The sequence below is a fragment of the Diceros bicornis genome, chromosome 28 (assembly GCF_020826845.1).
Source record: "Diceros bicornis minor isolate mBicDic1 chromosome 28, mDicBic1.mat.cur, whole genome shotgun sequence".
NCBI lineage: Eukaryota > Metazoa > Chordata > Mammalia > Perissodactyla > Rhinocerotidae > Diceros > Diceros bicornis.
This window is the reverse complement of record NC_080767.1, coordinates 23,997,345-24,010,697: the sequence shown is the minus strand read 5'-3', so window position 1 is coordinate 24,010,697 and position 13,353 is coordinate 23,997,345. Positions and strand designations below refer to the sequence as shown.

The window sequence follows — 13,353 nt, the reverse complement described above, 5'->3', positions numbered from 1 at the left end:
GTTAGAAGAATTGGTGCTTCTCTGATGGAGTTTGCCAGTGTTCCCAGCTGCGTTACTGGTCGATCTTATTTTACTACAGGGAACTGCTCCATAAATTGTCAGAGTGATGAATTTTAAACAGTGCTACTCAAAGTGGGCGGGGCATGAACTGTTTCTTACTAGTCAACGGCACAACGAGTACAGAAATGGAGAGTAAGCGTTCAGAAACTTTTAGAGAACTCTGACACTGCTTTACCATTCTGTGATATTTCATTTTATATCAATTCATTTTTGCTGTATATTACAAAGGGATTGCAACTTACAGGAAAAAAACAAAACTGGCCCTTTACCATACATTGAGAAGTAATAATTTAAATATTGTTTTTATTGTCTTTACCCATTAAGAAAGAAAAAGAGAAAGAAAAAGAGAGAGAGAGCACAGCCTGAGTGAGAATTAAGTTCAGCTCTTTATTAAAAATCACCCAGATAATGTCAATCTAACTTTCACTGCTTCTATTACAGATGCCTGTCTTCCTTCCATCTTTGCTTTACTCATTTCTTCCGACCTCCCTTTTTTTAAAGTCACAAAGCAAATATTTCTCTGCAAACTTCCACAGGTTTCTCTCTGCACACAGGAGAGCTGACTCAGCCAGAAAGCTGTCACCCCCGGCCCTGTCAGGCTCACCCAGGGCACACGACTTTCCCAGACAGCAAACAAACAGGCCCTGGCGTGAGTGGTCACAGTGCTGGCACATGGCCGCTCACAGACATTCTGGGCATGCTGTCCCATGACTTAGAGAAGAGGGGGCTGTTGGAGCCTGCCGGCTCTGTCTGCCAATTGTGAGGTATCTGGGACCTGGGGCCCCGCGGCCCCTCAGCACCAGCACCAGTAGAGGCCAGCTGCCCTTGGTCCTGACCCAATCATACTCAGCAGCTTTCTCCCAAGGCTTTAGTAAAGCCACTCTGCCTGTCCCCGGGGTCCTTTAACTCTGCCTCTTATTGTTCCTTGGACTTAAAAATACCTCCCTTCAGTGGGAGCTTTGGAGTCAATAGACCTGGATTCGAATCCAAGCTTTCCATTTATTAGCTGAGTGATTTTAGGTAAATCCCATCATCATTCTGAATCCTGCATTTCCTGCAGCAAAATAGGGCTAAGGGGACCCACCTTTCTTATGTAGCACTTGGTAGGTGCTGCATAAACATTTGCTGCATGAATGAATGAATGAATAATGAACAAATGGGTGAATGACTTTCAGCTGTTTGTGGCCCTTGACCTTGGCCCCCGGCCACTCTACCTGGGCACACAGGTACCTCCTGGGAATCTAGTTCAGTAGAGCACACGCTGCATTAATCTCAGAAGCCTTGCATTTGTGACTTAGCTGAACGACTTTTCTGACCAGTGACCTTAGCTGAGTCATTTCACTCTCCAAGGTCCTCTATTTCCCCATCGGTCAAATGCATATGCTAATCCCTGTCTTGTCTTCCTTGCCAAATTCTGTCAAAGCCCAAATGAGAGCATAGATTAAAGTGCACTGTGACCTGGAAGGAACTGGCCACACACCAAGGCTTCTTCCCACATGGGCTGCTCATGCCTGTGAGCCAAGGTGAGAGTCCAGGGGCCCGCCTGGTGCCAGGAGGCTGGGCTGACGTGCTTTCTGGCTTGCTGCCAGCCACGACATTCTCCAGCCAGCATCATCATTCCTTTGCACATAGGTATTTTGTCTGTGCATGGGAGGCCCTTGGTCTTTTGAGAGACATAAAGAGAAGAGTCAGCAGAAAACCTGCCGAGGTCGGCAAATGTTCTGGAGCTATCAGCAAGTCCACGGTCCCGGGTGTTGGACAGAATGGAAAAGTTCAGTGTGAATCTGGGAGATCAGGAAAGTGGAGGTTGACTGTTTCTCTGGGTTGGAACTTCTAGGTCCCACATTCAATATAGATCACCCATGGGCTCACCTTTGGGTTTTTCTTTGGTGTTGCTGGTGAGAGTTGATAGTGCAAGGCAGAGGCTAAGGGAGGATTAGACAGAAGACCCCTCTTTCTGCCCTCTTCTCAGCAGTATATGAAGAAGCTCTTCTGCCTTGTGTGTCCTCCTTTCTCCCCCAACCCAATTTCTTTTCTTTTTTTTGAGGAAGATCAGCCCTGAGCTAACATCTGATGCCAATCCTCCACTTTTTTTTGCTGAGGAATATTGGCCCTGGGCTAACATCCCTGCCCATCTTCCTCTACTTTATATGGGACACCATCACAGCATGGCTTGACAAGCGGCGCGTCGGTGCTCAGCTGGGATCCAAACCTGTGAACCCCGGGCCGCCAAAGCAGAGCATGCGCACTTAACCGCTTGTGCCACCGGGCCGGCCCCCAACCCAATTTCTGATGTCCACATTGTACCTAAGCCTTCTCTAAGACAGTCAAGCTGCAAATCACTTTTTTCTCTTGGATCTCCTATGACACTCCCTAAACACAGCACATGCTCGTTATACAAGTAATGACAAAGACACTTATTGAGAGTCAGCTAGCTGCTAGCCACTCTAAGAGAGACTGTGCTTTCTATGCCCTCTCTCAATCCTCAGAGCAGCTCGACAAAGTAGGTACCCTTATTATTACCATTTTACAGATGAGGAAATAGCTTCTAAGAGGCCATAAAGTGAAAAAGCAGTATTACTTAGATCTGAACCCAGGCTGTCTGACCCCAGCTTATCCCTGCGTCACCAGTACTGTCCAATAGAACATTCTGCTGCGATGGAAGTGTTCCACACTGCTCTCTCCAATATGGTAGCCACTAGCCCCATGTAGCCACTGAGTACTTGAAATGTCGCTAGTGTGACTTAGGAACTGGATTTTAAATTTTATTTCACCTTAACTAATTTAAATTTACATAGTCACATGTGGCTAGGGACCACCGCATTGGATAGGACAGCACTACCCTACTCTACCACATATATTAGGACACCTCTTTGCACTCAGCTCAGGTCACCCAATTGAGACTCTGAGCTCTTTGAGAAGACAGGAGTCTGAGTTTTCCTTCTTAGCCCACAGTAGGCACTCAATAAATATTTTTGTGCTGGACTATACTTGCATATAGTCCTGATGGTTACTTGAGTAATAGACTGGCCTCCGCACAAGGCTGCCGTGTGAACTGGAAAATTCCCATAACTCCTATGGGCCTCAGGTGCCTTGCCTATAAAATAGGGAACACGTTCAACTCTCAGCTGGGCATCGTCTGCCCAGCAGGTCTTACCTGTATGGAGAGTCGGGATCGAAGCACGTCTTGGTGACATCGGTGATTTCGGGGTCACAGCACTCTCCGCCATCGAAGTTGAACCGTTCATAGTTGCAGTCCATGTCGCACACCCCGTTCTGCTGCTTCTTCACGAAGGCGGGGTGGCGCAGGTGGCGGCAGTCCCCACCATCGTGGCCGGTCAGCGTGTGGTTGCATTCGGGGTCACAGTTCTCGTCCCCGATCTTGCTGATGTCACAGTTGGCCAGGATGAGGCGGCGGCGCAGGGAGGAGTTGCTCACCTCCAGCACCTCCAGCTCCCAGGAGATGTTGTAGTGCTTGAAGGCCTCAGCCAGCTGCCGGTGCTGGAAGTCGATCTGCTGGCGGCTCACCGTGGGGTTCTCACGGCCGTCGTCGTGGAGGTTGACCACACGGTAGCGCACCACTTTGGGCTGGCGGAAACGCGGGAGCTGGTTGTAGCTGGCGATGACCTCTGTGTTGTCACACAACGTCTGCCCGCACAGAGGAGGCTCCAGACTTGTGTCTAGCAGAAAGCCATGGGTACCACTGAATTCCACTTGGGGGCTGTTGCCGTCCTTCATGGGGGACCAAGCACGCTTTACATTGTCCCAGTTCTCCTGGAGGAGGAGCTGAGGTAGAGGAGCGTGGAGGCCAAGGGTTTCCATGTCCAACAGTACCTCCCGCTGAGTCCTGGCCACCTTCCACAGACTGAGGCGCTCAATATAGCCCCGGTAGTTGTGATTCAGAGCACTGCCTCCCAACATGAGCACTTTACACTTCTGGGTCAATGGGCTGAATATGCTGCCGACCTGCTCCCCAGAGGTTGCCACCTGGGCACCGTTCACATAGAGCTTCATCAGCCGCCCATCGTAGGTGGCAGCTAGGTGTACCCACTGGCCTGGGAGGTAGCTGCGGTGGGCATTGATGGTGGTCACTTGCCGGGCCCGGTCTGTCTTCAAGGAGAAGAAGTAGCGCGGGTCTCTGTTGCCTTGGTCACTGATGGTGTGAATGCCCACGACCCATCCTCGGTCACGTGAGGTATAAGAACATTTGTCATACAGCCCTATGTGGTCCCAAAAGAGAAAGATGAATAAACAAAGGATGCAAGAAGAGGGGGTAAGTTATTTCTCGCTGATAAAATTTATATCAGGATGTCCTAGACCACTAGTTTGCAAACTGTGCTCTGTGGGGTTCTGGTGCCTCTGGGACCACCCAAGGGCAAGGTGAGGGCTAGAGGAACTGACAGGACAGGTGAATTGGCTTTGGGGGGTTTGACTTATTGGTTTTGAATATGGAGCATAGAAGAAAGACTTTTCTTTGAAGAATGTGTCCTTGAGTTAAAGAAAACAATGACAATAACAGCAATAATAATAATGAAAATCTGAAAACCTCTGATTTTGCAAAGCTGTTGGAAGAGGAAGAGGATTTTCTAATTAAGAGAGTATTTTAAGTGTTGGATGATATAAGAAGTGAGAAGAGAATCAGAGGGAGATAATAACCAATGGAAGATGCTCATTTAGAAGGACAGCCCCTATTCGGTCACCATAACTTTGAGTGTATATCAGCCATTAGCAGTCATCAAATGATCACTGGTGGTGAATTGTTGGGAAAGTTGGCCTGGAGAAGTGAGGGTCAAGGACCGCAAAGCTAGTGCTTCTATCTCCAACCGGGGTCCTGGCAAGCACTGGCATTCATCCCCAAAGAAAGGCAGACATGCTGAATCTCTGAGCTGGAAAGGATTTTAAAGATTGCCACTTCCAGCTCCTTCACTTGACAGGCGAGGGAGTTGAGACCCAGTGGACGGAAGGCGTTTGTCAGGTTACACAGAGTCATTGACAAATCTCCTAAGACCCAATTCAGCGTGCTTTTCTCTAGCACTAAGGCTAGTATTAAAAAAATAAAGAAATAAAAGCATCCTCCTAACATAAAAAGATGTTGGGGACTCCTCCATTAAGTAAAGTCTTCCAAGTCTCTATGGTAGGTCAGGCACTGTGCTAAGGTCTGTGTGCGCATGAATTCATTTAATCTATGTAACACCCCCCAACAGAGGAGGAAATGGAAATTAAAGGAGATAAAGAGATGAATGGATTCAAGGTCAACTGGTTGGTAAGTGGATCCTAGATCCACGAGACTCTGGGATTCACTGTCCTATGCACTAGCTCTTCAGTACCTCCCTCTCCCTCATCAATGCCACTAGGGATCTGGATCATACCATCTGGTATCACAAGTTTTAGTTGGGTGTTTGGGAAAGATCTAAGCCAGACACCTCTAGACTTACTCTGGGAACCCCAGGAAGTCGCTTAGCAGATTCTCTCTGGATCTAATTATCTTAAAACTCACCAACCACCGTTCCCCAGCCTTTCTGGAATATACCCAGTGTCCTTGGCACAGACAAAGCTGTTGGATGGGGAAGAGGACTTTCTAATTAAGAGAGTATTTTAAGTGTTGGATGATGTATGATGCCAGGTGGGAGGAGAAAGAGAGATACAAGAATGAATAGAAGATGCTCATTTAGGACAGTCCCTACTTTCAGCTGGAGAATTGTTGCGGTCACCATAACTTTGAGCATGCATCTGCCATTAGCGTTCATCAAATGAGCATGGAGAGCTTTCAGAAAAATCAATAGGGTAGGCTCACACAGTCTTTACTCCTTTGTGGGGACTGGGGCCTTAGAATTTGTGTAAATCTCTCTGTTAGCAGCTGACATGGATGGCAGTTTTGGCTGAACATCTAAGTGCACCTAAATCTCTCCTCTGGCTCGCTGTCCAACAGTCGTAATGGCCAGAGTCTCCTCACAAAGTCAACCTGCTCTCACAGGCTGGGCAACCTTGCTGAAGCACCAAGTACCTCCTCTGGGTCTTGGTTCTCTGCCTGGTAAAGGAGGGGATTGACTGAGGTTCTCTTCACATGCTCAGTCCAAGTTTGTTTTCCTCTGATTCTAGGTTTCCCAATGGCTAAAACAGAAACTACCTCTTTTAAGAAGCTCCCCCTGATAGCTCTGTGAGGAATGACTCTTCCCTCCACTGAGCTCATTTTACTTTTACGAAACTGGACATTTGCTCTCTGATTTTGGAGTCCCTCCTAGACTGGAAGCTTCTAGAGAGTGACGACTCTGCCTGGGCCATCTGTACCCTGCCGAGCACCTTACACTAGGTAAGTGTCTCATGAATAAGCACAGGAGTGATTCTAAATAGACTGAGAGAAGAGAAAAAGATAGCAGAATCAAAGGCACTGATTTACATCTCCATGGCTAAAGGACAGAGAGAATCAGAAGATAGAGTGTGTTCTTGGTAGGGTAGAAAGATCAGGGTCTTTGGACTCAGGGTAATTCTGATGACAGCAATTACTAGCTGTACATCTGAGGCAAATCACAACACCTCTGTGGATCTAAATTCCATCTGTATCTCTCTTTAAGTATAAAACACAGCAGACAGATATACTCTCCTTGGCATACAGTGGCTGTCCAAATGAGAGTTCATTTTTAAGATGCTGGAGAGTCTGGGAGTGATGTCAAGGATGAAAAGTAAGAACTGACTAGAAACAAAATACAGACAGGCCAGACAGAGAAGGTATCCTGAAAGCATCCTGACCGATGTATCAAGAGCTGGTAGGATGAAGGCTCGAGAAAGCACAAGTCCTCCTCAAACCTACAGGCAAACCCTACTTAGAAATCATAAGTCCCCATTGGCTTAGCGGCTATTAGGAGGCTGCGTGTTAAGAGTTACCTCCCCACTGACCCCTCCAAAGCCAAAGCTCTAACTCCAGATTTGGAGTGAGTGGCCCCGGATCTATCTGTTGCTAAGGGAATCAGCAGAAGCAAAGGTTCCTGGAGCCCCCACTCTTGTGTCCCCCACCCCACCTCTCAGCTCACCTTCTCTTCCTCCTCTGGCTAACTCCCTCCCACTTAAACAGAAAATTCTTCTAATGAGAAAATTAACATCTGAAACAGGATCCTTTTTCCCTCTCTCTCTTTCTCTCTCTCTCTGCAGGTTTTTATTTTGCCAGGGGCTCTCAGTCTCTGGTTTTCCTGTTGCCTTTGGAAGGCGGCTGGCTGGGTTAGCAAGGTAAAATGTTTATACATCTGTAGGGTGCCCTCAGTTCAGAACCTTCCTGGGGCTTGGGACCCAGGCTCAAGCCACCTCTCTCTGCAATTGAGAGAGAAGAGGGAAGCAGTGAGGAAGGCCAGACTCTGCAACACAGAGCCGAGGACTAAGAGGTGGCTTGGCCCCAGGAGGCAGAGAGGAAGGTCAAAGAGGGTTTTTGGTGGAACCAAGATGAAACACATTAAGGGAAATGAGAACCTTGAAGCAGTGGCTTCAGAAGTTCAGAGGGAAATATTTACCTAGAGCGTAAGTGGCGAAAGGAAATCACTGAACTTCAATAGGGATGGGGGAGGAGGGATGGTGGTGATGGGGATTTATTTCCGCATGAAAATAACTTAATCAACAGTAGTCACATTACAGGGGGCTGGAAGGGAGGCACTGATGTATCACCAGCCCAGAACCAAGGATCTGGAACCAGAGATCTGGGCTTAGCCTGCCAGATGACCTTCCTTGAGACAAGTCACACCACCCCTTATGCTGCCAGGCCTCATTTCCCTTCTATGAAAAAGGAGGGGTTTGGATTAAATGATCCCCCACTACAATTTAAGAGCTCTTTTGTTCACTCTTAGAATGGAGTAGGAGGTGCTCAAAAATACATGTTGATTTGAATCGGATGCCTCATGTCATTCCCAATTCTTGCATGCTTAGGTCTCTCTTCTCTGTGTATCTCCATACAGGACATGGAGCAGTGCTCTCTGGAGGACCTGGGCGTACCCCTCCTCACCTCCACCCCGTTCCTCCACAAGAAGATTCTCCAGGAAGATAGAGACATAGTGAAAGAAACAGTTAGAGTCTGAAGTCGGCACCATCTGTGTGGTACTCGAGGTTGACCCGGGGGGACACGTCCCCATGTGGCAAGATGGAAGGCTACAGGCAATCCTGCACGCAATCTACATCTAATTAGCTTAAGCCTGCCTCAAGGCTACAGGCACATGGAAACAGACAGCGAACGTGTGGGAGAGCCCATTCACAGGCTGATGAGGTGTCTGGAGCACACCGCACAGATGGAGAGGTCGAGGCGCAGACCAGGAAAGGGCCTGGTGGTAATAATCACCGGTCACTCAAACCCTGGTCAGATGGCCTTTCTAATGTGTCCCGGTCTTCCTGCAGCTAGGCTTGCTGTGCAAAGGGCTTCATATCTCCCCCACCCCTACCCCTAGAAGCTTGATGTTTATTTCTTTTCACTGCTTCTTTTTCATCTCATCTACCCACTGAACCTCACCCCAGAGACGAAGAACATGTATGAAGGAGGCAAGTCCGAAAGCAGAAAGCTTGTAAGGAGTCTGCCCAAACCTTGGCCAGGGCAGTACTGGGAGAATCTTCTAGGTTTAGGGGTCACCCTCTAAGGATCACTTTAATGGCACTACCCCAGGGCAGCTTTGTGTGAGCCTCCTGTTCCACCCCAGGTACAGACAAATACCCCTCCCATATAGTCATCATACTCCTCCCCGTCTGAAAACTCATCACTCCTGTAATTATTCATCCAACGTCTGTGTTTCCCGCGTATGTGTCTGTTTGGTTCATTTCCAAATGTCCAGCATCTAACACAGAACCTGATACCTTGTAGGTGCTCCATAGAGTTGTCATTGTGAGTAAAAAATAGAGGAAGGAAGGGAGGAAGGGACGCTTCCCTATTGCTGTGTTCTTTATAAGAGCATGTCACCTTTTCTTTGGAACTTACTACGCACCATGTGCTCTACATTAATTTTCTCACTGAATCTTCACAACAAAACTATCAGCATTGCCCATTCTTCAGAGAAAACTGAGGCTCAAAAGGATAATGGCTTGTCCAAGGCAACACAGCTTGGAATCCAGGCCTATATTATTCCCAGGCCCGGCTTCTTCATCACGTCACTGCATTAACCACCAAGTGCCAAACACTTTATTGTGGGCTGTTTGAAGGCGCCCTCCAAAAATATTTCTATAAGTCCCACAGCGCCAACACAAGCAAGTTGAATTGAACTGCAAGCCAGGAGGAAGCTTTCCATGTCATTCTTCAGCCCGCGTCTAAAAAATTGACTAAGGATCAATGGCTCTTTATTACTAGTGCTTACTCTGTTCTACTTGGCTTGCCCAACTTCATTGGGATCCAAGATTTGCCCAGGCCTGGTTGTCTACCTGGAGTTCAGAAATGCCTTCCTCAGCTTGCCCTTCAGCGTCTGGACTTCCATCACCAGCCTCCTTGCCTGTTGGTTTCTGACCCAGGTTTGTTCCAACTTCCAGTGTCTATACTGAAAAGTGCTTTTTCAAGGTTGTTGTCACACTCTTGGCTGCCTCTCACTTCCCTTCCATTTGTTATGAGCTGAATTGTGTCCCCTCAAAATTCATATGTTGAAGTCCTAACCCCTAGTACCTCCAAATGGCAGTGTATTTGGAGACAGGGTCTTTACAGAGGTAATCAAGCTAAAATGAGGTCCTTAGGGTGGGCCCTAATCCAATAGGACTGGTGTCCTTACAAGAAGAGGAGATTAGGACACAGACACACACAGAGGGAAGATGATGTGAAAAGACAGCCATCTACAAGCCAAGGAGAGAGGCCTCAGGAGAAACCAACCTTGAAGACACTTCAATCTCGGACGCCTAGCCTCTAGAATTGTGAGAAAATACATTTCTGTTGTTCAAGACACCCAGTCTGGGTACTTTGTTATGGTAACTCTAGCAAACTATAACGCGATCGTTCAGCAAGTTTTCTAAGCTCTACAACTGAAATTTCTCTGAAATCTATCCCATTTTTCACTGCCTTGTGCACAGTTCAGAATCCCTCTCTGCTTACGATACATTGCCTTAATTTACTCAACTCCTATTGTGAGCAGAGCCAGGTGTTTTAGGCAGATACAAAGACTGGTGGTGTGGTCAGCACGCACAGGAAACGTTCCTCCCAGGGGAGGGGTGCTTCTGTGTTTCAGCTTGAATGTGAATTTCTGAAGTCCCTGCCGTGTATGGAGCAGGTAGGTAGCTGCTTCTGAGCCAAGGTGTCTCATATAACCCTTACAGCAACTTTGTGTAACAGGTGCTATTTACAGATGAAGAAACTGAGACTCAAAGAGGTGAGTTCACTTGCCCAAGGTCACACAGCACTAAGCAGTAGGAAAGACTGGAATTCAAGAGTCCTGATTTCAAGTTCAGCTCCCCCAGAGATGAGGGCGCCCTCAGCTATGCCTCTATCCTGTGGTTTTTTTCCCTAGGATGTTTTCCTGGGATGGTTTAACTCAACATAAAATTAGCTTTGCTAACATTTGACTTTCTTTCATCACTGTCTAGGAAGGACAATTAGCAAAGGATGACAAATTGATGCCAAGTTTGTATTATTATTTGTTTTCTCTCATTGGGAGAGTGGATGTGGGAGAGGAGAAAATTCTACCCAGTCATTTCTGCCTGTGACAAAGCAGCATTTTCAAATTAATAATGATAATAATAATGAACATTTGCTGAAAGCCTCTATGCAGCAGTCTCTCTGCTAAGCACCAACATCCCATTCAGTGCTCATAATGACCCATTGAAGTGGGCTTTCCTGATATTCCTTTGACAGAGAAGGAAACTGAGGTATAGAGGAGCTAAGTGATTTCCCCTCAAAGATCCCAGCTAGAGAGTGGTAGAATCATAGCCAGACGGACTCTAAAGCCAGAGCTCTCTTCCAGGATGCTTTCCTTCAATGGGAATAATTCTTAGCCCACGGTCAAGGTTCTTGTGTCCAAGCTCAGCCACTACTCTGCTGTGGGTCACTGGAAAAGCAGCCCCCCTCTCTTGGCTCCCTCACCTCTCTGACCTATGAGATAGGATGGGTATACCAGATGGCCATAGAGGTCCCTTCCATCTCAGACTCCCTGTGACTCTGAGATCCTGGGTCCTTCAGACATCCCAGTGTTGGTTCTCTCTGTGGGAGACATAAGGTCATAGAGGAGGGGGAAGACAGAAGGGAAAGCCATTTCAGGCTCTCCAAATTAAGGATGTCCACTAGCTATGGGACGTCTGCCAGGGGAATACAAGCAGAGGTGAGAGAATGCAGGGATGAAAGGGGGAATTTAGGTCAACAATCTGGTTTCCTTCAGGAGGTTAAAAAAATTAAAAGCTAAAGATTGAAGCTGGTGCCTTTTTTGTTGTATTTTGTTTTGTTTTCCCTTCCGTGATTTAATGGCTGGTATCAAAGCCACAGAGGAATGCTTGAGAGAGCAATCCTATGCAAAGCTTTTATCTGTCCAGAGGAGAGTGATTAAAACAGACAGATTTGGGTTAAGTATACTCATGGTCCCTGCTCTTGGTTCAGTCAGGGGGAGGACCACCAAAAAGACCCTGGAGGACTCGGCAGCACCAGGTCTTCAGAGGAAAGCTGGGATGTCACCGAGTGGGCACCTGAGGGACTGTTCCTCAGCATCTTTATCCCTCCCGGCCCACCTTGGCTCAAGGATTGATCTTTCAAGGAGGCCAGAAATAAATGACCCCTGGCTGGAGGCTTATCCCAAACTATATTGAGTTCTGGAAATTCCTGTCTCCTAGTGTAGAGGCAGGTGCATCAAGAGTAACCCTTCAGAGGAATTTACAAGGTCAAGATTAGTTCAGGTGTCTCCTACGTGTTGGTCACGCCAGTGAATCTGTAGGGCCAGAATTACCCTTGCAGGACTGTGTGGAACAGTGGGAAGAGCATCCATGGTGGCATCTGCGTCTGCGCTCTGCCTGTATTCATTTTCCTGCTGGGAACCATTACCTAAAAGCCCTCTGACTACATGGGTCTGCTTACCGTTTTTACTAGCTGTGTGACCTTGGATGACTTCACTCAACTCTCTAAGCTTCAGTTTTCCCACGAGTACTCCAGGGATTAAAACATCTTACCCTGTATACTTCACAGTTCTCTTTTGAGAGAAAAAGGAGATAAACGTATGCATATTTCATTGCAAACTATTTAAGGCTATCCAGATGTAAGGCAAGGTTGACAAGAGTATGCCTAAGCTTTATTAATACACAGACTTATGTGGTGCATGTGGAACAGCAAAGTGTTCTTGAGGATTCAAGACGCACCTGTGTTTCCCTCTGGCTCCTGACCCTCCAGCCTGCCTCCTTTGCTCATATGTAAGTGGATTGTGCAGACATAGAAAGGTCAGGGTCTTACAGACCAACAAATGTGCATTCAAACGCTGGCTCTGCCATTCACTGGCTATGTGACTTGGGAAAGTCAGGGCACCTCTCCTAGTATTAGTCTTCTCATCTGTAAAATGGGGATGATATTGTCTATCTCTGCCGGTTGTAGGGGGAACTTATGAGATAATGAACGTACCAGGACTTGGCTCACGGTCATGGCAACATAAGAAGCATTAAGCATGTGTACTGTGGAGTCTGATCTGTCAGAATCCCAGTTCTGCCTCTTGTTAGCTGTGTAGCCTTGGGCAAAATCCCTTCACCTCCCTGATAGTTTCCTCTACTGTAAACTGATAACAACAGTACTTAACTGCATAGTGCCATTTTAAGGATTTAGTGAGAGAATGCAAACACTCATTTGCATAGCACGTGATAAATGTTAGCTACACTTTTCATTGATATTAATAATAAATGTCTGTTCCCTGTCCTCAAAATTGAGACCATTTGTTTTTATCCTTCTTCTGTGCTGTTAAACTTTATCTTTTCTGACGTTGTTCTCTGAAATAGAGAGACATGTTCACTGCTCTATTTTTCACACATTGTCAATGAAATTGGCGCATATCAACTTAAAAAAAAGAAAGTGGGAGGAGGAGAGGAAGAAAAAGACAAAGAAGAGGGAGGAGGAGGAAGAAGAGAAGACGGGGGAGGGGGAGGAGGGAAGGAGGAGAAGGAGGAGGAGAAGGAGGAGGATATGAGCATTTTCATTTTGTTCAGTCTTAAATGTTGCTGTAGCATAAACCAGACTCTGGTAGACTGAGTGGTGCTGATGCTGAAGGTGCCCTGGAGAAGAAAGCCCACCTTTGGTCATTTTGATGATTTGAGGACCTACAAGCTCTCCCCGCTCACTCACCAAACCTCAGAAACAACGGTACCTCTTCTCAGAAAGTTGTCAAAGACCAGTGC

General features: G+C 47.1%; 1 protein-coding gene across 1 annotated transcript in view; it reads right to left on the bottom strand.

The window, feature by feature from the left end:
- The window catches only part of PAPPA (pappalysin 1), a 207,391-nt gene extending 201,964 nt beyond the window's left edge, over positions 1–5,427 (bottom strand). Inside the window, exons 1-2 of the mRNA XM_058524829.1 lie at positions 5,388–5,427; positions 3,218–4,280 (exon numbers count right to left, since the gene is read on the bottom strand). Coding sequence (XP_058380812.1) covers positions 3,218–4,280; positions 5,388–5,427 — 1,103 coding nt within the window. The remainder of the gene's footprint in view (positions 1–3,217; positions 4,281–5,387) is intronic.
- Positions 5,428–13,353: the final 7,926 nt, after the last annotated feature.